Source organism: Dasypus novemcinctus, chromosome 4 (assembly GCF_030445035.2).
Source record: "Dasypus novemcinctus isolate mDasNov1 chromosome 4, mDasNov1.1.hap2, whole genome shotgun sequence".
Classification (NCBI taxonomy): domain Eukaryota; kingdom Metazoa; phylum Chordata; class Mammalia; order Cingulata; family Dasypodidae; genus Dasypus; species Dasypus novemcinctus.
In genome coordinates, this window is record NC_080676.1 from 3,996,424 (window position 1) to 4,020,873 (window position 24,450).

Genomic DNA, 24,450 nt, shown 5'->3' on the forward strand with positions numbered 1-24,450 from the left:
AAGGCATCAAAACTTACCAAGTGAACGCGGGGACGCCTGGTACACCTGCTGAAAGGACTTACCACGCCAGTGCGGCCGATGTCGTGAAGAGGACGGAAATAGAATCGAGGACCGCAGCCAACCGGTGAGGGCACAGAATGCACCTCACGGGTTCCTGTAGAGCTGGGCATGGCTTGCCAAGGTGGCCGAGCAATGGCCGGCCTCCATCTGAGAGCCCCAGTCTTCTCCAGGGCTGGAGAATCTACCACGTGGTAGCCCGCACTTCTTGCTGTTGCTGCTGAGAGCCCCTGCGGGGGCACGTCTTCTGGGCACAGGGCAGAGAATTGTTTGGGAGGAGAGTGCAGGTGACTGAGGGTCACTTGGGACCCCATGGGCACGGGTGGGAGGTGGCACGGCCTGTTGATGGAGACACGGACAAGCAGGCAAACCTAGGGGTGGCTGGCATGGCAAGTAGACTGGCTGTAAAAGGAGAGAACCGTGGTCCCTCGGTGGGCCTGGGGCTGGGGGGTAGGTAGGAGTGAAGCAGGGGTTTAAGGGGAATCGGGGAAAAAGCACAATTCCTGCCATGTCTGGAGAAGCAATGGATGCATTGGACAAAAAAAAGATGCCCTGGACGAAAAAAGGAACTGTAGGAAAAACAAACACGATTCCTGCCATGTCTGGAGAAGCAATGCATGCCCTGGATGTGGTCCAGGAGAGAAGGGGAGGCAGCGAGGTGGGCGCCAGGCCCTTCGACCCCCACCATCCCATCCCTGATCCTCCACGCCATGCCAGTCTTGCCATCCGAGGAGCCTGGAGGGTCACTCCCCCCACTAGGCCCCTCTCTGCCAGAGGCCTTTTTGTTTCAGCAGCAGGGCACGCACAGCCTGGCTCACCTGGTCCCCGAGGGGGTGCTGGCGCCTCCCTAGCTTATCAGAGGTCCCCCACGAGGGACGGTAAAGCTGGGTACAGAGTACCCAGAGAATCCAAACCCCCTGGGCCCGTTGATCCAACCTCTCTCCAGAGGGACAGACTTTTCCGGAGCTCCGATGACAAGGCCCAGGCTTTGGGAGTTGCCCAAGGAGAGCCCAAGGCCACACGACCACGGAACTGGCCACTGCAGGGCTGCCTGGACGTTGTTTTTCTCAGGGCAGAGGTGACGTGGTCGCCTTCCCCTCTACCGTCCCTGGCGGGGCACCAGGAGGGTACCCAGCACCTGCTCGTCAAGTGAACAAATGCAGCAAATGAATTATTTAGTCCTGGTCCCTCCCTCCACCCTTTCTTTTTAATTATACACTCAAGAAGTGCTGTGTGATAAAAAAACAATAATAATGCCCACATGCCCGGCATCAGGGGGTTCTTGGGGGGGTGGGTAGGAAAGCGTGGCTTTTGGCCCTAACGATACAGTACAGAGAAATGCCTGTTTGAAGAATGGGATTTTTTTTTTCCAGCTGGGAAACGTCACCAAGTGGCCTCTCTCTGTTCATCACACATGAAACACACACTATCACCCATATATTTTAGTTAATTTATATCCAAATAGGCCTTTCTCTAGCTGCTGGGAAATGATGTTGGGGCTGCAATTACCTTTTGCGGCTACGCGCAGAGGGATTCGACTCCCACAAAGCTCCAGGAAAAGGCAGCAGGGTCCCCACCGACTGTAAATCTCTCCATTTATAGTTATTCAAGCCACATATTTTATTACTAGTATGAAATACACCGTGTCGTTCATTTCGGAGGAGCAGCTAATGCTTAAAAAAAAGGCTTTGAAAAACATGCTATTTAGAAACCATTTTGCCAGCAGCCAATGCTGTGTGTCTTTCTGGACTGTCTTTCCCCCAGCCCTTCTCGCTGTGATGCGTGCCATTTGCATGACAAACGAGCCCAGCCTCTCCAAAAGCTCACCTGTTCCCACCTCAAGTTCTAATTCTCTGTCTGTTGCATCATAACCCTTAGCACAGTAATAAATTACAGTGTCACCATCAAGATTGTGGCTTCTGGAAAGAAATAAGCAGCAGGGCCAGATGAACTCTCTCAGAAGATGGAGAGACTGTTTTCATGCAAATTCCTGGCATCCTGGGGAACTGGGAACGGCCTTTTTATGATATAGACTCAGTTGCAATTCAGCGAGAAGCCGTTTCCGCTGGCTGTTAGAAGCTGGTAACACTCAGAGAAAGATAACCTTCTACGCAGACCGGTCTCCTCCTTGGCTGATAGGGGTCTTATCTAGAAAAATCACTTTACTCATTACTTTGGGGAAAATGGGTCAGTGTACTTTCAGAGTGATTTTAAGTGGAGACATTCATTCTGAAATACCTTCTTAATTGAACACTCACAGCCTACTTTAGACCTCTCTGTCCAGGGCAGCGGGCAGTGACTTGGGAATAGGAGAGGAGTGGCACCTGGCTTCCCACTGAGGACAGGGCCCCCTGTGCTTGAGCTCACCCACACTGGGCCCACTGCAGCCAGGGTGTTGCAGCTCCAAGGGGAGTGCCCACTGCACCTTGATAGATACGCAATGTAAAATGCCCCTTAGTTCACCCTCCCTTACCCTTGGGCCATAGACATACTCAGTGGAAACTTTGGAGAAGCCCCCTTGCTGCCTTTTTCCCCCTTCTTTTTCATCATTGCAAGATCATTTGAGGTCAATCCAGTGTAAGCAAATCCTTGTCACGCATTTGGCCACCTGGCCCTCACCCTTTGCAGGCATCGCTCATCAGTCATATTCCTCTTCCTTGCTAAGCCTCTGAGTCCTTCTTAACACAGCCTCTAACAATGATCAGAGTTGGTATTCAGGAGGAAACCTAATGCAATCCCTGCCAGGTCGGTCCATGCCAGCGGTTCTCAGAGTGTGGAAACCACAGTGGGAACTTGTTTAGAAACGCAAATCTCAAACCCTATCCCAGAACCAGTAAATTGCAAACTCTGGGATAGGGTCCAGTAATCTGTTTTAACAAGTCTTCCAGGAGATTCTGAGGCCTGCCGAAACTTGAGGACTACAGGCTCCGGCCAATGACTGTGACAAACGATTGCACATTAGGATCGCAGGATGCGTGTCAGAGCATCCCGATGCAGGGACGCCATGTCCAGATGCTGGATGCGGTAGGAGACCTGCCAGTGTTTAAAAACTCTCTCTGCCAGGTGGTCCAGTGGGCCGCCAAGCTTGAGAGGTACCATGAGGCGAGGCCTCCTGGGTGAGTGGAAACAGGAGTATCGGCCTTGCCTTCAGCCCGTGTTATGCAATTAGGATGCAGCTAGCTCAGCCTGCAGTGCCACGTGGGTCTGAGGGCGCTGCTGGAGAGTCAGGCTGGAATTCTCCTTTCGGCAAGTCATGCCTCCCTAGCAAGTAGGAACAGTGGTGGTGGCTCTGGCGCATCCCCCTGCTGCCTTCTGGTTATTGTCCTCATCGTCACATCGGTAGAAGCGCCTTGGTGCTGCCCACAGCACTAACTGGGCTAAGCCGGGGGCCGTGCTTCCAGGTGTCGATCTGTCCTGGACCTGATCAACAACATGGTGCGGATAGTATAGGGGGGCCTGGGGGGGCCCACTCTTTAATTGAAGATATTGGAAGTATTCCTCACCCCTGCGTAGTAGCCCATGATGGTTCTGCCACCTGGGAATTTAATGACAGTATTTTAAAACTAGCATGTGGTAACATTGTACATGCTCAGTAAATTGTTGTTTGAAGGTAACAATAATATCCTTTGTGACTTACCTATATACCATTGGATTTTCCCATACCTGCTATGGTTTAATGTATAATATCCCAAATGTACAAATCAGCAAAGCAAGGCTCAAAGAGGTTCCTCTCTGGTGTCCATCACACAAAGAGTAAGAGGAGAAATGAACCTCAGTCCACGGTCAGTCTGGTTCGAATGTCCCTGTTTTCATCTCTAGAACCTTTTGGAATAGAAAGTATTCTGAAACTCAGAACTATCACCTGAAGCTCTTGGGCATAAACCCTATCACTTCCGAACTTGAAAGAAGGTTCCTTGTGCAGCATTATTCCGTTATTTGATGAACAAGTCCACAATTGCTGTGCTTGATAGCGATGCGCGTCTGGTTCTCTGCCACATCGCACTGAGACTGCCTCTCACACAGGACGCTGGAGGCAAGAACTATAGCAGTGCCAAGGCAGAAGTGTTGCCCTCTGGGTGTTTCTGGGGTACGTAATGAGCCCTGGGCATCAGGGCCACACCCAGACACCCGTTTCCCTGGAGAACTTTAGATGCCATGGATTCTAGAACCAAAGCTATGAGCTGTACTTAGCTAGTGTCGCGGTGGCAAGAGGCTGAGCTGACTGTGTGGCAAGAAGCTGTCCATTGCTCCTGGACAGCGTGACTGAGTTTCATCACTACTCTATCCCCAGCAGGGCACAGGGGAGAGTGGGTGCTTGGAGGCCGCTGCAGGCCGGCTGAAGCAGAAGAACCTGAGTTCCCCTACACTGAAACATCCCCCGTCAGTGTCACAACACCTGCTGGCGTCGCACCTGCCGCTGCCAGGACTAATCCACTGCTGGGAGATACGTTTTCCACCCACACACACCACTGCATTGTAATCTCTGGTCTCATACCTGGGTTAAGGCATGATTGTCCCAAAGCGGCAGTTTTCCCATTTTTAAAGAACTTAGCAGCCACCGGTCAACTCGACTTGGTGTGAAAGTGAGTGCGAAGCCCTGGGGGATGCTCAGGGCCCGATCGGGGCTCAGGGCTTCCCGCTCCTCTCCCTCCTCCCATGTCCCACCCGTGCCCCCCGCAGCAGCGCTGGGGAAGCCTGGGCACCAGCAGGACGTCCGGTGCCCGCGGCGCCCCTGGGGGAGCTGGGCCCTCCGGGGCCTGGTGGAAGCCTCGGGCCGGCGACAGTGCTCCTCGGGCTCCCTGTCAGTCCCCCATTGCCCACGGGGGCTGCAGATTCCTTCTCAAAGAACCCCTTCCGCTCTTACCCCCAGAGCCTCCTCGCCTGCTCTCCGTCCCTCGGAGCACGTTGCCGTCCTGTGGGTGCGCCGGCTTTGGCTCTGGCCCAGGTGCTCTCCCAGCAGGTGGAGCTTCCGGCTGCCTGGCCAAGCCCTGCCCGCATCGTTTCACCTCCTCTTCTATCGAGCCCCGCTCCATGGGGCTGGTCCCCCTCCTCTCAACAGTTCCTTTCGTATAATCGAAGTTAAATAACCATCACCCTAATCACCTGGGAGCATCAGAAGGCAGCGGCTGCTGATAGGGCGTTTGAAAAGATGGAGAGAAAGCTGAGTCCCCGGAAAGCAAGCACCCATCCCCGTCGGGCCCTGGCTTTGCGTTTTCTTCTGTTCTGCCTCAGAGGTCAGCGTCCCCTGCTCCTGGCTGCCTGGGACAGCCGGTCAGGACGAGCTGTCACCTGCCCGTCCGGGGGCAGCTCTTCCCGCGAGCTCCTCCGCCCCGCTGGGATGGAGAGGGTGGCGGTGACAGGCGCGCTCCGTGCTCGGTGGGGCCCGACAGGGAGAGGTGGCAGGGTGGCTCAGGGCCCCTCCCCCTGGGCCCGGCCCTGCCACTTTGCATGCAAGAGGGAGCAGCTCGCCAGCTGTCACCGACAGCCCAGGGTCTGCTCCAGGCAGGCAAGGCGCACACCTTCAGACTCCCTAATCGCCTCTTTGAAACGCAGGAGAACCGCACTCTCATCTCGCTGCCTCTCTCTTTCTCTGACACATGCACATTGAGTTCTCCCTCGTGGGATCTCGCACCTCTCTTCTGAGACTGCGTTTCCCTCTGTCTCTCTACCTGTCTCACTCACTCTGCCTCTTTTCAATACACACACACGCTAATTAGACTCCTGCTCCCTCCTGCCTCGCTCAGGGGTGACACACTTGAGAGAGCAAAATTCCTTCTCCTCGGGGAGAGCCCGACGTCCCAAGGTGCGGCCACGGCCACTCCCCTACTGGGGACCGCCACCACCGCGGGCCCTCAGCTCTCCCACACCGACTTCCACCGTCGCTGGCTGGCTTTTCCTCTTTTCTTCCCATCCATGGGAACGATGTAGATAAAAGAGTACACCCGTTCTTGTTTGGGGGATGGGGAGAACAGAGCCTCCTGTTGCCGTGGCAGCCCCAGCCGCCCTCCAGGCGTTTGTCACGTTGCTGGCATTTGAGCTGAGGACATCTCCCACCACAAAAGCCAGTCGCTGCTCTCGGGGGAAATCAGGACTGCCTTCTTTGCAGAGAGCTGGCTAAGAGCCTGCAAAGGGCCAGGCCAGAACTCCTTTCTGCCCCCCGGGCTTGAGCTAGGAAACCAGATGCAATCACCCTTTGCAGTTTGCTCCTGTAGCTTCCTCTCTTGCTCAGATTAATTGCTTATACATTTTAAGGTATTTTTGCTAAAGTCCAACATGTATCTCTGGTGCATTTGAGCAGATCGTGAAGATGGTCAGTATGAAAATAGCCTCCTGCAGCCCAGGCGGGGGGCATGTGGGGAGAGGCGAGCAGGAGCTGCGGCCCCCACTGGTGCCACCCCCGCCACCTGGCCAGCTGGCCCCGGAGAAGCAGGCTTAGTGCAGGGCCCAGGCATTGCAGAAGGGCCACGGCTGGACCCTCGGGATTTGGTGGGAAGAATTAAAAATAAGGATCATGTGTGTCTAGGGCATGATGAGACTTGGAGGGCAAGCTTGCTGTGTGCCCACTTACCCCTCTAAGTGCCACCAGAGCCCTGCGGACGTGAGCTCTGCTTTCTGTGCTCCGCTCATCTTCCCTCACTCCTCCCTGGGATTTCCTGCAGTGACCCTCTTCCCCCTCGTCCCCTTCTTCGCACTGCCTGGTCTTTCCTCCTCCACCCCTCGGCCTGCTTAGCCCCTACTCGTCCCTCGGGTCAAGGGAGCAGAGTGGAGGTGCCAGCTGACGTGTGCATGGCCCCACCCTACAGGCCAGGCCCTGTGCCAAGCACCAGAGAGATGTGAACCCATTCGGTCCTCAACTGCCTGGCAGCAGGTGTTCTTATCGCCCCTGTTTTCTCGATGAGCAAAGCTCAGAGAGGTTGGCATTTTGCCCCAGGTCACACAGGTCAAAGGGGCAGTACAGGTGCCCAGAGCCAGTCGAGGACTCCAGGTGCTCCTCACCAGCCCAGGAACCTACCTTCCGACTGCTCTCGGCCTCCTTCCCCGACACCCTACCTGTGTGAGGAAGTCCCCTCTGCTCCCAGAGCCCATATTCACCAGCGTCCTCACACAAATCACTTTTCTCTCTTTTTTTCATAATGCATTTAAGGATCTGTTTTGGGAAGCGGATTTGGCCCAACTGATAGGGCGTCCACCCAGCACATGGGAGGTCCAGGGTTCAAACCCAGGGCCTCCTTGACCCGTGTGCAGCTGGCCCATGTACAGTGCTGATGCGCGCAAGGAGTGCCGTGCCACACAGGGGTGTCCCCGAGTAGGGGAGCCCCACGCACAAGGAGTGAGCCCCGTAAGGAGAGCCGCCCAGCACGAGAGAAAGTGCAGCCTGCCCAGGAATGGTGCCGCACACATGGAGAGCTGATGCAGCAAGATGACATAACAAAAAGAAATACAGATTCCAGGCGCCGCTGACAAGAATACAAGTGGACTCAGAAGATCTCACAGTGAATGGACACAGAGAGCAGACAACTGGGGGTGGGGGGAGTAAATTAAAAATAAATAAATAAATCTAAAAAAAAAAATCTATTTTCTTATCTGCTGCCCCCGTAGCCTGCACAGCCTGAAGTCAGGGCCCCCGACTAAATCATCTCAGACCTGAGCTCCCCCAAAGGGGTTTGGCGCAAAGCAGTGCTCAACAAATTGTTGCCTATTCTTTAAGTAAACAAAACAGGTCACGGTCTGTCAGGCAAGCTGAGAGGTCAAGCGGAGAGCCAAGCTGGAAACTTCCGGTATTGGGTTGGAGGGCAAAAAGAAGACAGAACAGGTGGTGGACTTGGCCCGGTGGTTAGGGCATCCGCCTACCACATGGGAGGTCCGTGGTTCAAACCCCGCTTGGCCCGTGTGCAGCTGGCCCATGTGCAGTGCTGATGCACGCAAGGAGTGTCCTGCCACACAGGGGTGTCCCCGTGTAGGGAAGCCCCATGCACAAGGAGTGCACCCCGTAAGGAGAGCCGCCCAGCGCAAAAGAGAGTGCAGCCTGCCCAGGAATGGCGCCACACACACGGAGAGCTGACGCAACAGGATGACGCAACAAAAAGAAACACAGATTCCCGTTCCACTGACAACAACAGAAGTGGACAAAGAAGACACAGCAAACAGACACAGAGAACAGACAACCGGGATGGGGAGCGGGGGAAGGGAGAGAAATAAATAAATAAATCTTAAATAAAAAAAAAAAAGACAAAACAAACCGAAGGCAGCCCTTTAGAAGAACAGGTCTCCAGCCTCTGGGCTCGCCTGTCTTCTGGAAGGACGGGCAAGGCCACCGGCTGGTCTGCAGGCCTCGGCTTCGGGCCGTTAATCCCCAGGGCAGCCCAGGCTGGCTCCAGGATTCGGGGCTAGGAAGACTCCCCCCACCCCAACCCCGATGTGGAGCGTCACAAAGCAGGGGGGCACAGTGGGATCTTGTCACCCTCCTGGAGCTATTGCTCGTGGCTCTTCTTTCCTTCCTGTTTTGTTTCTTCTTGGCCCAAATGGTGTGACCTTTACATTGCATGAACTGATACAACCGTAACTCGCGTCTCCCTGTTGATGTGGCCCATCCCATGTCGAATGGAATTTCAGGTCCTAGTGCATTTTTGACAGTTACCCCCTCCACTCCCTTCTACCTCCCAAGCAGCACTCTTTGACTCAAGTAAGCCGGGAATCGGGAGGGGTGGGGGAGTGAAGCCTCAGGGCTAGCCCTCTCTCTGCAGGCACCCACCTACCCTTTGGGCTCGGCCAAGGTCACTGTGGTCCTCGGGCTGCTCTCAGTGCAGCCACGCAGGCTGCCCGTGCGGCACGGGCTCTCTCAGTCGCCCTGTTTGCTGAGACATGGGGAGGGCGTGAGGAGGGTCCCGCCGGGTCTATTTCCATCACCTGGAGCCCCGGCGGTGGGGCTGACCCGTTCTCCTTCTTCCAGGGAGGGAAGATCCCGGTGAGATGGACGGCTCCCGAGGCCATCGCCTACCGCAAGTTCACTTCGGCCAGTGACGTCTGGAGCTACGGGATTGTCATGTGGGAAGTCATGTCGTTTGGAGAGAGACCCTACTGGGATATGTCCAACCAAGACGTGAGTACCCACGACCCCCTGCAAGGGATAGATGCCGTGGGCATCCCCAGCCCTCCTGGTGCCATCTCAGGGCCTTCAGGGCTGGCACGGATGTTTGTGCCAACCAAACAGCCCAGCAGGGAGCAGTGACAGTTCCATGACCCCGAGCCTGTAAAGGTGCCTGGAGCACAGACTCCGGCCCAGGTCGCAAGGGGCTTGTTCTGAATGGCCGCGGACTGTGAGTGGATCAGGCCAAAACCTGAACCGAAATTCTACCCTGCTTCAAAGTCTCGCCTCAGTGCTCTCCCCGCACAGTGGAGGGGAGGGAGCTCGGGCCTGCAGGTCTGGCCTCCGTTCCAAGCCTTTTGGCCTCTGACAACTGGGCTGCCTGAGCCAGGTGCAGCCTAGCTCTGGGACACGTGCCCATCAGCTGGAAAGAGGGGCCCTGTGGGGGCCTTTCTCCTCTGAGAGCCCCCTTTCCTGGGAGACTGGGTCACCTATTGGTGAAGGAAGAGCTGAGACTGCTTCCCAAGGCCGGTCAGATTCCGATGGGCAAGCGGGAGCACAGCCTTGTCCCTGTGGCCGGCATTACCACCCCTCCAGGCTGCCCACAGGGGACAGGGAGAGACGAGGAAGGGTCATCTGAGATGCTTCAACCAGAGGCATTTGGGGGCCTTCAAATGAGAACCTTTTCCCATCATTAACGAAGGGCGAGGAAACATTTTGGGATCACGTTTGGGATACAGCCTCCAACTTGAAGTCAGATGGATTTTCTCACGCCTTTGACCCTCAGATCTGCCCCTGGGACCACTCCTCTTTTGCATTTTGAATCCATACACTCCCCCAGGAGCTGAGAAGACATTGTTTGCAAAGCCCGCGTGCCTGTGCTCTCTTGCTTGCTCTTCCCGTCACCTTGGGAGTCTTACTCTTTTCTCGTCTGACAGATACGAGGCTGTGCCAAGGGCAGATCTAGCTCTGTTGGGGGCCCGGCCACATCCAAGTGCCCCCATGCTTCGGGGAGCTCAGAGGCACTCCTAGGCTTGTGAAATCTGCCCTCGGGAAGCCACGGCAATTGCTTAGAAGATTAAGACAGGGGGAGACCTGGGAGCTAGCGCAACATTTCCCAGGGAGGCTGTGGAAAGGGCAGCGGGGAAGCCTCCATGCCAATGCCCCATGCTCCCGTGGGCAAGAGGCTTCAGCCGCACGTGGGCAAAATGACCACCTCCTTAGCCCGGTCCCACTTCCAGCCACGCGTGGCATCTGGGTCTCCTCTCGTCTGTGGTTATCCATGCCTCGCCTTGGCTCTGAGCGCCTCGAGTCCCTAAGTGACGGAAGCGGCACCGAGTCTGCTCTGATGACATCGCTTGCACCCTGGCTCCATCCATCCCATCAGCTGGAGGAGTAGGAAATGTTAGCCAGAAAAAGCAGACCCATCTGCCCCTGCCCAGGGACCTTAGTCCAATTAACAATTGAGCACACAGAGAACAGATCACAAAAACTGTCAGGCAGGGGGTTGGCATTTAAGATATTCTCAGCAAAATGCATTCACTTGTGGAGAAAGCAAATGGGATTTCTGATATTCGACTTGGAGAATTCCCAGATCATTCGTTCACCAGCCGTGTTGTTGACTTTAGAAGTCAACAGGCCTTGCTGGTTCTATTGTTGAGAGTTTTGAGAGATTTTCAGTCCAGTGGCACACACACAGGGTCTTGGGAACATTTGGGAGGGGGAGGGGTAAAGGAAGACTTCCCAAATATTTGGTCTTTGAGCAGGATCTGCAAAGCAGCAGCTGATTATAATTTTATTGTATGTCTCCGAAGAAAAGCCCCTAACCATAATCCAAAGTGCACCTCTGCTCCCTGTGGAAGGTGGAGATAATTCCATGCCTATTCAGAGAACGTCTTATAACCTGGCCTGGAAGTGAGCGGGAGGGGCTCTCGGCTGCTCCAGCTGCAGCCCCACTCCTCAGAAACCGCTGAGGTGGTGGCGATAAAGGATTTCACAGATGACAATTGAAAGGCTTTCAGGAAGAGAATTGCAGAGGCAAGTCGGAGTGCTGGTAATTGGGCTTCCGGAGCCCAGGAAGGTCTTTGAACATGTACAGAGAGTTTGTCAGCCAGAGAGAGCAACTTGGAAGTTCTGCCGCTTGGATCTGATTGACAGAGATAATGAGAGTGGCAGTGTCTGTGGAGAGGAGTGCAGTTTCATTGAAACATCAGAGCTCAACTTAACCCCCTCTGCCCTGGTTCTTCCACTGCGCTGAGCTCCTCTACTTCACTCTCCCGGGCAGAAGGCCGAGAAGGCATGCCGGCTGCCCAACGCGTTCATGGGAAATACACGTCTGGGGCAGTCAGGAACCCCCACGTAGGGCGCGAGAGCACGGGAAGGACTCTGCCCACTCCCCGAAGGAGCTGCAGTCACTCCACCCAGGGCAGGGGTCAGCCAGGCTGTGGACAGACCAGGGGCCCTGGGTCCCTACCTGACCCCTACCCCTACCATCGCTGGGGACATGGGAACAAATGCAGCCTACCAGGCCTCCCATCCTTAGCCCTCTGGGTCCCAGGGAGGTTTGCTTTGACCGTCGGGATGGCCAAAGAGTGGTTACAGATATTCAAGGTAGGCAACAGCCTGCTGGAGCAGAATAATTTCCTAGGCTGCTTCTCTCATCCCGTCTCTTCACTCTTACCTTCTATCCTCTTACTAATCTTCTATCCACTCAACATCTGCTTATCTCATTGTGCTGTGGACCAGCCAAGCAAAGGGGCCCAGGACTCGCTCCACCGTTCAACTCTGCTCAATAGAACACCCTATGCCCTCAACCTTCAACCACAACTTTCCATGCAAGTCAAACCTGGTCGCTGGTGTTTGGATGGCTACCTGCCAGTGTTTCTCTGAGTTTTCCATACCTGTTAGCAAGGCAGACATAACTGAGAACTATCCCATAGCCCCATGGGAGGACCAAATTAATTTTTGAAATAGTTGTTTTTTTAGATTTGATCATAAAGTTACATAGACTCAAAATTTGGGAAACACAGGTCCTTACTTAAAAAGGGAATAAAAATCTCCAAAGGCATAGCACCTCCATCAAAGACTTGAGCAGATACATGCTACCCGTACTTGAGTTGATACCCAAATTGATGACCTGGTTTTTTTTTTTCCAGTGTGTTTTTTTTGTGTGTGGGTTTTTTTTAGAGGCAAAAGATAAAGGTGATTTTCTTTTTCATATGTGCAAGAAGCATCAGTGCTCCCAGAGTATCTGCTAAGTAATAACAACAAAATTATCTCGAAGGAATACCAAGAGGAGTAAAATCAATTTTTGTAAACCTGAGTGTGGGAAGGGGTTCCCAGGGCTATCCACCCTCCTGAAAGGTGAGAGCAGGGGTGTGGCGCTTACTAAGTCCCCTTGCCATGTAAGAGCCCCATCCCCCCTCTGTGCGCCTGGTGCCTCTCACGCTCTGTCCTCCTTTGCCACGCACTATATCAGACATGGCAGTAAGAGCAGCCTCTACGTGATGCACTGATTCCCACCGCTACTCACGTGGGCAGTGCTTCGTCACACTGTGTCCTTCCATCTTTCTAACAACCCCATCTGCGCTGTTTCCGCAAGTCACATGACTCTCCCAAGGTCCAATAGCTAATCAGAAGTGGAACTAGGATTTGAACCCAGGCCTTCACGGTCTGTGCCCCTGATCACTCTGCAGTACTGTCACCAGCACATCCACGTGGATCTGGCCTCCTGGCTGACCTGCCCAGCAGGAGGAATTAGGGGCTCGCTGACGATCTCTTAAAAAGAAAGGCAGCATACCAAACAAGCAGAGGGAATATAAAACGAAAGCCAGGGTGGTCTTTCAAAAATCTAGCGAGGTGGCATGCAGAGGAGAGAACAGGGGAAAAGTAAAGTAAATTGGGTTCCTTCTAGAATCCGTCAGCCAAAAGATGCAGCACTTGCATGGGTCCTCCATTCTCTCGACATCCCACAAAAAGGATGGGTCAGTTGGACACACCATGGAGCTGTGCTCCAACAGAAGCCAGACCCAGTCACCTTCCCTGTTATAGGACAGTTGAGTGAGTAGTCTCATCAGTGGGAGGAATTAGTGTTTTGGGCTCTAGCGTTCAACAATTTGAGCAGAGGTGCCAGCAGTTTAGGGGAACATTGGGAAACATCAGCTGCCCTGCACGCGAAGCCCTTGGGGGCCCCGAGCCCCGTGAGAAGTTGAATATAGACACTAGCCCTTACTGCTAGCCCCACCTAGCTTGTCATTAGGAAACCCAGAAGAGTTCCTGGGGCCACTCAGAGTAGATCCCACTGGTCTCCACACTGCGTGGAGGTGCCTTTCAGGGACCCTTGATCTGGCCACCTGGAAGGAGCTAGAAAAGGCACCCAGTTCATGAGCCAGGCTAATGGAACCCACGGTTGGCTGCTTGTCCATTTGCCATTTGGGTGGCATAAAGGCACATTTCCAGGGGCTGTTCTCCAGGATGAGATTACAGTGACAACCCTCAGAGGCCTACGAAAAGTGGGTTTAGAGTATTCAAAGCTCACAGTTAGACAGCCCTGTGATTTATTCCTAGCCCTGTTGTATATTAATTGTGCAACCAGGGGTGAGTGCTTTACCTGATGGTGCCTCAGTTTTCTCAAAAAGAGAATGGGGCTAAAATGCTCTTCTATGAGCAAATCAGTTATTTTGGTAAGAGTTTGGCAGAGATGAAAATGTGTTGGTGCAACACCATTGTTCAAAAGTGAATGTGACCAGCCACTGTTTTTTTATATAGTGTTAATATTGGTGAGGTGTGTATGCTTGTTTACTTTTCTACCACGCTGAGTAAAATTAATACGCCTAGATGATCTGTAATGACTTCAGGTCATCGTATCATCTTCTGTCCCATCTCATGTCCTATATACTGTGTGTAAAAAATGAAGTAAAAATATACACTAAAAATATTCACTTTTTGATTTACAAAGAAGAAATTGAACAAGAATAAGCACCTGAATTTTCTTTTAAGTAGAGGCAAAACAACTGAAATTTCTGAACTCCAAATTATTCCCTTTTGTTACTTAGGTATTTTAACTATATTTTATTACAAAATCACTGCATAATTATTACAGAAAATAAAAAATACAAACAAGAAAAAAAAAAACCACAAAGAATATTCATGCTTCCACCTGCCCGGTGGCAACCACCATAACTCCATGGTACATATCCTTCCAAGGTCTTTTCTTTGCAAAGGTATAATTATTGGGTTATTTTTGCTTTGTTTTGATTTTTGTTTTTTACAAAAGCAAGATTATACTACACCTGCAGTTATGCCGCCTGTTCTTTTGCCTAATAGAACAATGTGAGCATATTTCCATTTCAATAGATACATTTTTACAACATCACTTTAAGGCCTGCATTGTATTCCATTGTATGGGTGTACCATAATAAATTCAGCTAATCCCATATGGTTAGCACTCAGGCTGCTTACAATTCTTTCTTCCCATTACAAAAAGCACAGAGCAGGCATAATTGACGTAAATGAATTCGAAATTAAGAAGTAAAGGGTGAAAAACACTTAGGAAAAAATGGAAACACAGACAAAAGTGCTTAAGGATTCTAAAATCTTTACAAAATTACTCCCTGGGGTCTGTGAAAATTACCACAACCTGGTTGGGGATATTCATGTTGGAGCACCTTGTAATTTTTGACCATGGGCATTGTCCAGAACCAGTTTGTTTAACTAAATTATGTTCAACCCAATTTATGTCGCTGCCTCATGAGAATTAAGGCAAATAATGCATAGAAGGTATCGAGAGGGCCCAGCATGGAGAGTAGCCTCCATCAAGCTCTTACTCCTTTCCTCCCTTCTGTCCTCTTAGGAATTCAAGAATGAGGCATCACAGGTTTTGTGATGCAAATAGTGGGCTCACTGGGTTTCCCAGTTGTCCTTGTCCCGTCACCCCTGGTGCCCGCCCGCTGCCAGGAGGGCGGGATCTGGCCTGATGTCCTCTTAAGGGGAGGGAAGGCTCCAGCCATTGACTGGCTCCTTCTTCAACAACCCTTTAGAGAGCGGTGCATGTCAGCCCGCGCCACACGCAGGAAGGTGCAGCCCCGTCTTCCAGGAGCCCACAGTCGAGGGGGGATGCCAATACCGGGAAAACCCCTCCCAGGGGGAGGCACGGGCGGAGGGCACCTGGCCAGGGAGGCGCCATCCTCCAGGACCGGGGTGAGCGGCGAACGTCGGGTCACGCCCTAAACACACCTGTTGCCCGCGGGCCGCTGCAGGTCATCAATGCCATCGAGCAGGACTACCGGCTGCCCCCGCCCATGGACTGCCCAGCTGCCCTGCACCAGCTCATGCTGGACTGTTGGCAGAAGGACCGTAACAGCCGGCCCCGCTTTGCGGAGATCGTCAACACCCTGGACAAGATGATACGGAACCCGGCAAGCCTCAAGACTGTGGCAACCATCACCGCCGTGTGAGTCGAGGGGAGGAGGCCGGTTCCTGGGTGGCGGGTGGGCCCAGAGTTGACAGCAAGGGTAGGGGGGCCCAGGATACCCCCCAAGGGAAGGAATCCCACGAGTCTCCCCTTCCTCGCCCACCTCTAGAACATGTCCCGGCCCGAGCAGGGGCTGTCGGCGGATGTGGAGAGACCCGGCTGGCCTCCACCTTCCATTGGCGCCAGGTGGGCCGGGCAGTGGTTGTGTGGTCGGAGAGCCACGTCCGGAATGACTGGCACGATGGCCCACTTCTGCGTGGTCCCGTGTCCAGAGGACCTTTTCTGTTCCTCACACCAGTCCACAAAGCAGGGGAGCTGCACACCTGGAACATTGGCCAACACCCTGGCAGGCGACGGCCCTGGTTGCTGAGGGACAGAGTAATACAAAGCCAGTGGGTTTCTTAGGAGTGAATGCACCAAACCGCTGTCAGCTGCCGCCGGGCTGTGCATCAGCTGCGCTGCATGGTTAACTCGTGTATTGAGTCCCCCTTTCAGCCCAGGTTTACTGGGCGCTGATGTCCCCGGCACTGGGTCCAGGGCTGGCAGTAAAGGAATGAGTGGCATGGACATGGTCCCTGGCCTCGTGAGGCTTAGAACCGTGTAAGAGAGGGAGACATTAATCAGAGGATCACACCAAAAAGGCGAACTTGAGGACGCACCCACCGCTGCGGCAGGGAGGTGCATGGGGACTCGAGGGCTTCGCCTTGGGCTGGTGACAGGGAGGTGTCCCTGACGAGGGGCGGTCTGCTGAGAGCTACGGAGCGAGGGTGCACGCGGTGGATATAAAGAGAGGGGGGAGAAGAGGGGCAGCCCGTGCAGATGCCGAGCGCGGGGCGGGCGGCCAGCGTGGCCCAGTGCTTCGGGTGGGGGGTCGGAGGGGGGCTGAGGCCCACCGGGGGGCGAGACTGCACCCACACAGGGCCTTCAGGCCACGTGAAGACCTGGGGCTTGACTCAGAGCGGTCAGGCTCGAGGCATGTCGGGGTGGTGGAGGCTTGGGCCTGCCCAGCCCGGCCTTTTTAAAGGGGTGTTCGGGCTACGGTGGGATTTAGATGGAAGGGAATGAGTGCGCACGAAGCGAGGCTGGCGGGAGGACACGCAGCCCTTCACGGGAGAGACAGCAGGGCCCCGGGTTGGGTTGTGGGACGCAGTGGATGGGCTGCAGGGACTTGGCAGGTAAAGCCTTCGCCCCCCGGTGGGGGACGGGGCATGGGTGTGCAGGGCGAGGCCCGAGGCACGACCTCTGCTCTCTGGTTTGGGGCCGGGTGGCTGGCGGTGCCTCGAGAACGTGCCAGAGAAGGTCAGTGGTGGGCCGCCCTGCTCCGGTTTTCCAAGGGCCTGAGGGTGGATCTGAGAAGAAAAAAAAAAGTTACCGATTAATTTGGGATGGTTATGGCAAACTGTATGTATTTCTTAAAGGACCATTTGGATGGTAAGCTCCTTTTTTTTTTTTTAATAACTTCTCATAGACACTGTCAGCACTTGAACTCAGGTCTGTCTGACTCCAAGTGTGGTGTCTTTTTTTTTTTTTTAAGATTTATTTGTTTCTCTCCCCTCCCCCACCCCTGGTTGTCTGTTCCCTGTTTGCTGCGTCTTTATCCACTTCTGTTGTTGTCAGTGGCACAGCAATCTGTTTCTTTTTGTTGCGTCATCTTGCTGTGTCAGCTCTCCGTGTGTGCGGCACCATTCCTAGCAGGCTGCACTTTCTTTCGCGCTGGGTGGCTCTCCTTACGGGGCGCACTCCTTGTGCGTGGGGCTCCCCTACCTGGGGGACACCCCTGCGTGGCAGGGCACTCCTCGCGCGCATCAGCACTGCTCATGGGCCAGCTCCACATGGGTCAAGGAGGCCCGGGGTTTGAAACGCAGACCTCCCATGTGGTAGACGGACGCCCTAACCACTGGGCCAAGTCCGCCGCCCGGGATGGTAAGCTCTTAAATCTTGATTTAAAAGGAGCAGTGGGCCTTCCCTTCCCGTCAGGCTGAATGCTGTGTCCATCTGTCTGTCTGGGTTAAATGGCATGTGACCGTGTCCAGAGGCAAGAGGACTAGCCCCCAGCCTTGCGGGGTCATTCCAGCTCAGGACCCCGTTAGGAAGGGAGAGTCGGGCTGGGGCTCCGCGCGATGCTCACGCCGTCAGGCTGCTGCTCCCCCGTAAAGCCCGCCCTCCGCCTGCTCCCCTGCTCTCTCTGCTCTGGGCTCACCCGTTGCCCTCCGTCCGTCTCCCCAGGCCTTCCCAGCCCCTGCTAGACCGCTCCATCCCAGACTTCACGGCCTTCACCACCGTGGACGACTGGCTCAGCGCCATCAAAATGGTCCAGTACAGGGACAGCTTCCTCACCGCCGGCTTCACCTCCCTCCAGCTGGTGGCCCAGATGACATCGGAGTAAGTGCGGAGGCGCCCTCTGTGCAGCGGGCGCGGGGGCCGGGGCTCCTTTCCCGCTACCTGGGAAGCGTGGGCCCCGCTCTCCTTGCTCATCCCCAGGGCCCCTGGCCCGTGTGGAATCAGCCCCTGCAGGGCCTCGGGAAGGGGAGTGGGAAGGCAGAGATCTGCCCTGGGCTCCGAGTGGGAGCTCTTCAAAGTCATCGCCATCTGTCATTTGCCTAATCACCGAGCGTCTCTCCCCTGTTTAAGTTTTTAAACTCATCCCATCAAAGAGAGCATCCAGATGGAAAGAACACATCCAGCCAGCACTTGAAACAACCGAGCAGGGAGAGGCACTGCACTGACTCAGCAACAGCCTCGCGCGAGTGGGGAGATGTTGCTCCGTACTAGACAGCACTTGTAAATAAGCATACATTTCCATCCCCCACAAATTATTTACCAGCCTGCTGCCTCCGCAGGAGCATGGAGGAACACAAAAGATAAAATTATTCAAATAAGATGAGAGCCAGAAAGGCTCTTAAATAACCATGTAGTCTATCATTTCCCCAAGAATGTTCTGAGTAGCACCAGTTCTGGGAGATGTTAATAGGTTCTCTTTGGAAAAAAGGGTCCCACAGTCAAATAAATTTGAAAAATACTGTGCACGTTATCACCCTCTTGGAGATTCACTGCACATATTAGCATTGTAAAGACCATGAGAAATCCTGAAATAAACAAATCCATTTAAAATTATTAAATACTGTGGAACCGTGTTTTCGAGGGGCAGGGTTTGGTGGAGATGTAGTTTGGGAATAATCATCTAGTCCCACCCCTTTCATTCTACAGATTCAGGAAGTAGGTGAACTTAAGTGCCTTGCCTTAACAAAGGCGAGCCTTTTTCAAGCCTGCTTCCCTTCCTGCCTCTCTACCCATCCACCCAGGGCTGCAGTGCTTCCCATAGCTTGCTGCACACCTGAGGGTGGCGGGAGGAGGTAGTCTTTAAAAAATCCTGATGCCTGGCTCCTGCTCTGGGGCATTCTAATTTAATTTGTATGAAGTGAGTTCTGGGCTTTGGGAATTTTAAGAGTGCCTCAGGTGATTCCAGTATGCAACAAAGTTTGGGAACCACAGGATTAAACCTGGCAAGAGTGGAATTACGCCTCTGAGCTCACAGAAGCTCAGATAACCCAACCCTGGAACTTCACACACACACACACACACACACACACTCCCCAGAGTGCACCTCACAGGCTGCCTGGGCTACACCATGTACTGACCGCCCCAAGGTTGGAGCTGGTTGCCCCTTAAAACACAGGTCCCAAAGGTAGAGGAACAGTGGGGCACTCAGGCAATTGACAGACATGTATCGCTCACCTACTGTGTGTCAGGCGCCCACATTGCACCCTGCGGCGTGCCAGCTGCCGAGTCTCAGGGTGTCATCTACAAGTTGAACGTCTGTCCCGGACTCTTGTTTTGTAGCCACTCTTCCTGCAGTTCAGCTCTGCCTCTTCGAGGTTTATTCCGGAGTCTGCACTTTCTCTAGGAGCTGGTTTGCATGGGCATCTAGCCTTGGGTCCACTAAGCATTAGAATTCATTTTTTAGACTTGGGTTCGATGCCTAAAAAGACAGCCCCTGCCATTATGAATGGCTGTCAAAAAGACAGCAAAAAATTAACAGCGATTAAATTAAGTACAGGAAGGAGTTCTTAGCAGTGGAAAGCCAGCAGCCTGCTTGCAGAGCTAGAATGGGTGTGGCTGGCTGACAGGAGGGCAGGGGTTCAGGGAGGGAAGAGGGTCTTCGTGAAGACGGGGCGTCTCCTGCTTCCTGCCACCGTCACCTCGTTCCGCCCGCATGCTCCCAGTCACACGGAGTCAGGTGAAATAATTCCCTTAGTCTGGGAATAGCCACATGAGGAAGAACAAGGGGCAAGCTTAAAGGAAAGTGAAGCTGGAAATTCAGGGGGTTAGTTCAAAGTGAGAAATGTCCATATGCTATTTGTAGCAATTCAGTTTTTTCTTGAGAGAGGAAAGATGGAGAAAGAAAATGAACAACGAAATAAATTGTAGAGCAATCTGTGAATTCAGAACTCAAGCATGCTTCCCAAAAGTCATTTCCAAAAAGATACGGGCGATTAGACAACTCCAACCAGCGGCATCTGGGGGGGAAGGGCCACCAGTGAAAGCGGGGATGGGGGGAGTCAGGCCTTTTGAATGGGGGTCAGGCCCCATGACGTCTTCCTGCATCTGGTGTGTAGTGTACAGAGTGACCTTCTATTCTGGGGTCAGAGGGATTCAGAGGGAAATAGAGTCAGGGCCTGAGAATTGCTCTCACAGCAGCCCTGAGGTGTGGCTAAGAGTCAGGCAGGCTTGTGTTTGAACTCCAGCTCTCACCGTTGTATAATCTTGAGCGCAGTGCCTAACTTCTCCAAGCCCCACTTCCTTTATTTATACATCTGCAGGTAATAATAGTTCCCGTTTCACTGGTTTGTGGTGAAAGGTAGATTGAAAAGTGCCAGTAGAGCACTGGACCCTGTGCCCACCTGCAGGATGCACACAATCAATGGTTGCTGTTCAATTATTTTTGACTTTGCAGTGGTTTGTCAATTTTTATGAAACGTTTTCCTGTAGGTTTTAAATGAGCATACGCAGGGCACCTGGCAAGCACTCAAGCAATGTTATGCATTGTTATTATTAACTAAGGAAAGATGGATGGGTCTCCCCAAGGTCAAATACAAGCCACGAACTTGTTCATATCAAGATGTACAGCTCAGAGATGAAGCCAATCCAAACCCCTGCCCCAGGCATTTTCCTTGGAGTCCTGTTTGAGTGGATAGTTGAATGTTATTTCGAGATCGCCCCTCTTAAAAATTCATGACATTAAAATTCAAACAAAGGCAGAAACTGAAAACACGGGGGAAAAACATCAGAAAACCAGGCCAGCCCCATACCTCTCAGTCTCAGTGGGTGATCACTAATTTAGGCAGAAAGCTCCACAGAGTAACTGAAGTCCCATAGAGTGTGCCCTGGGGAGCGCTGGAAAACATACATAGCAGAGGAAAGTTCCCGGCCACCTGCACACGTGGTGGGTCATGGACACAAAGGGAAGGGGCTGCTCCAGAACCCCGTGAGTGAGGACCAGATTCACGGAGCAAGGCACAGCGTTTCCAGGATGGTCTAGGTGGGAGCTTTAGAGACAAGGGACTCTAGCTGGAGAAAGTGAGTCAGAACAAGAAAACACCCATTTAGGAGCTCACCCAAGACTCAGGCAAATTTACTAAGCTATTTGGATTTCAAACCCTTTTCTTTGCTTCTGTGATGAGCTGAAGAGCTGCCCAAGCATTAAACACTCTAAAGTGACTTCTTTTGTGGCTTTTTCCTTCCTAGAGATCTCCTGAGAATAGGGGTGACCTTGGCAGGCCATCAGAAGAAGATCCTGAACAGTATTCATTCCATGAGGGTCCAGATGAGCCAGTCGCCAACAGCAATGGCCTGAGAACTCTCGTTTTCTGGGGGGAGGAGAGGAAGGAAAAGGACCAAGAATCAAGGGGGAATTGGAGGTTGACCACCATGGAATGTTCTGGAAAGATTGGCTTCTTAGCTGAGAAATGCATTTCCATCTATGAAGAACAAACCCAAGCTGTTGCCGTAGGCAACCTTCGTTTTTCAGTGACAGAAGCATGACTAAGATGCCATGGGAAACCAAATACGTAATAATAAAAATATAAAAAGGTGACGTTCTAAGGAAATGAAGACAAACCAGTATGCATTGGGGGAACAAGAGTAAACGCGGCTCCCACCCTCAGGGGGCTGGAGCCATCCGTCAACAGGAAGAAAGGGAAGGAGGTAGAGGGAAGAAACAGCAGCAGTTTTCCATTTTCTTCCTCGCCAATGACATTCTTTTCTTTTCTCCTTTTGTACTCCTCCCCCAGAGACCCCTCCCTTCCCCACATCCATTTCCCTTTGCTCATGGCCCGTGTAGGGACGTTTCTTCAAACAAGCCCCAGCTCCTAAGTCTCCAGATGTTGTTCTGTCAGTTGCCAAAGGACTTAGCTGACCACTGCATGGGGGATCCAACCAATTCAATTAATGTCTTCATATTGAAGAAGAGATGTACCTTCAATTGAAAACCTTGTTTTTCTTTTGTTTGCATTTTCTGCAAAAAGGAAAAAAAAAGAAACCACAAATTGGAAAAAAAAAAGAAGAAAAAGAAAAAAAAAGAAAAACCTGTTTCCGTGTGTGAGGGCACACGTATGTATGTCTGCGTTATAAAATGACCATGCTTGTGCGTAACAGATGCAAACAAGAAGGAAGAACTGGAAAGTCCTTGCCCCTGGGAAATCCGAAGGGGACAGGGACGTGGCTGGTGTGGCTTTCTGGTTGGCCCAACTGGTCTATTGGCCCGGTGGGGAGAGAGGGCAGGGAGGAAAATAAAATGGAAGGAATGAAACTCTCCAGAGTTTGCAAATTCAGACAGGAAACAGGTGAGTGGTTTGAATTGGATGCAGTGTGGGCCATTCTAGAATGTACTGGCTAATTATTCTTGGGAACATCTGAAGAGAAGGAGAAGGAAAGTGTTTCTGGAGAACATTCTTGTGCGTCCCTGGAAGCTGCAGTGCGAGAGGTGGCAAGGGAGAACTCTGCTTGCCTTACCCGTGGACTGGCGTCAGCCGTGCGGTGTCAGAGGAATGTTTCAAACGTGTCTGTGTGTTTCCTTACATTCCTTGTTGTACCTCATTGTTCGATTCACTTTTGTAAATTCCACCTAACATTTAAATATTTTTAATTTCTCCTTTTATCTTAATCTCCTTGCTAATTTTATCTGTCTAATTAAAATGAGCAGAAGCATGTCTGGGTTTACATAGAATGGCATCTGAGTATGTGTTCCTGGGCGCAGCTGGGAGAGAATCCTTAACCACCATCCATCCTTCTCGCCCCTCATGTGGGGTGGAAGGAGTCCATCCCTGAGCCCAGAACGCCCGAGAATCAGAATATATTAGCATCATTCTCACTGATGCGACCCAAAGGAAAAGCTCAATAAACGAGAGGCTCTGGAGCCTCATATAAGAGGATGAAGGAAGCCCCTGCCAAGTAAACATAAACGATCATCAGTAATCTACGACCAGCCAGACCGCTTTTGTGAGGGTCATATCCAGGCCAATTTTGTCAAAGTCGCTGAAGAATATCCTAGACTGCTTGCTTTTGGTGTGTCTGTGAACCCGCAGCTGGGGGACTGCAAGGCAGAAAAGGGAGCGACAGTCTTTGCACATTGCGTGTTTAATCCGCACTGAGGGCGACTCGGCCTTTTCCCTTAGTCCTAGGTAACTTTGTATCTGGGGAAGGCCTTACCTTCTGAAATCACAAGCCCAGCTTCTGGAGAGCAGGAAGACTTTGCAGAGGTTCACGGCCTCCAGGCACAGCTGCAGCTCCGGAGAGCCCCATCTCAAAGCAGGGCCTCGGTGCTTTCCCCTTGGGAACAGGAGAAGACAGGCAGGACTCTTCTCAAAAGATCCACAGCCTGCTGCGAAGCACCGCAAACCAGCCCCCGACTAAAACTGCTCACCAAGTCCATGCACAATTTACTAATTGCCCCCCAAAGACCTCCATCCACCCAGAGTCTTACAAGCCCAGGCAATTTGGCTAATCTCCTCTCAATTTTCCACAGGAATGAATTTTAATTTGCCTCCAGTTCCTCAGACAGCATCCTTAACCTGCAGTCCTCACCGTGCTGCCACCAGGGCCAGAGCACCTTCTGGCTGGGGGGAAACCTGAGTCAAGATGAAGGTCATGTCGCACCTTGCGGTTTGGTGTTGCCGAAAGATCCCAGAGAGGAGAGAGAGGGTATCCCAAGTGCACGAGGGTCAGCAGGGCCAAGGCCAGGGGGCCCGGCGGCACAGGTCTCAGTGGCAAGGGCGTGGCCATGCTCTAACGCACACCCCTCCCGCAGGTGCCCGCACGGCATCACACGCCAGGCCGCCCCTGCCCAGGTAAACCACAGAAGGCATGGGGTCAGGTGCGTGGCTGGTGAGTGGACCTCACCTGGTACCTCTGCAGCACTGGGCCACGCAGTCAGCTAGTGGAGCCTCGGTTTCCTCACCTGTAGAGTAGGACAGAAATCCCTCCTTCTGCAGTGTGTCTAGCATTCTTGAGCTGCTCGCTGGGCTTCAGAGAGCAGCAAGACGCTGCACCCAGGTGAGCTCTCCTTCTCACCATCACCTTGGGAAGTAGCAGTAAGTGCTGTTACTATTTTCAGGTGAGGAACCTGAGAGGCTGAGACCTTCCCCAGCTCACAGGATGGTGCAGCCAGGATTTTGCTGCAGCCTGCCCAGTTCCAGAGTCCACGTGCTCAACCACTGCCCCAGGGGGTCTCACGCTTGATGGACACAGTGCTGGGTGCCACCCCGGGATTTCCGATTCAGCAGGTCAAGTGTGGAACCCGAGAATTTGCATTTCTTACAAGTTGCTGAACAGTACTGAT

The 24,450-nt window shown here is 52.9% G+C and overlaps 1 protein-coding gene across 1 annotated transcript in view; it reads left to right on the forward strand.

The window, feature by feature from the left end:
• EPHB1 (EPH receptor B1) overlaps positions 1-22,839 on the forward strand; it is a 458,872-nt gene extending 436,033 nt beyond the window's left edge. Inside the window, exons 13-16 of the mRNA XM_058294989.2 lie at positions 9,008-9,157; positions 15,400-15,593; positions 17,841-17,996; positions 21,360-22,839. Of these exons, the coding sequence (XP_058150972.1) occupies positions 9,008-9,157; positions 15,400-15,593; positions 17,841-17,996; positions 21,360-21,468 (609 nt within the window). The 3' untranslated portion in view covers positions 21,469-22,839. The remainder of the gene's footprint in view (positions 1-9,007; positions 9,158-15,399; positions 15,594-17,840; positions 17,997-21,359) is intronic.
• The last annotated feature ends 1,611 nt before the right edge of the window (positions 22,840-24,450 follow it).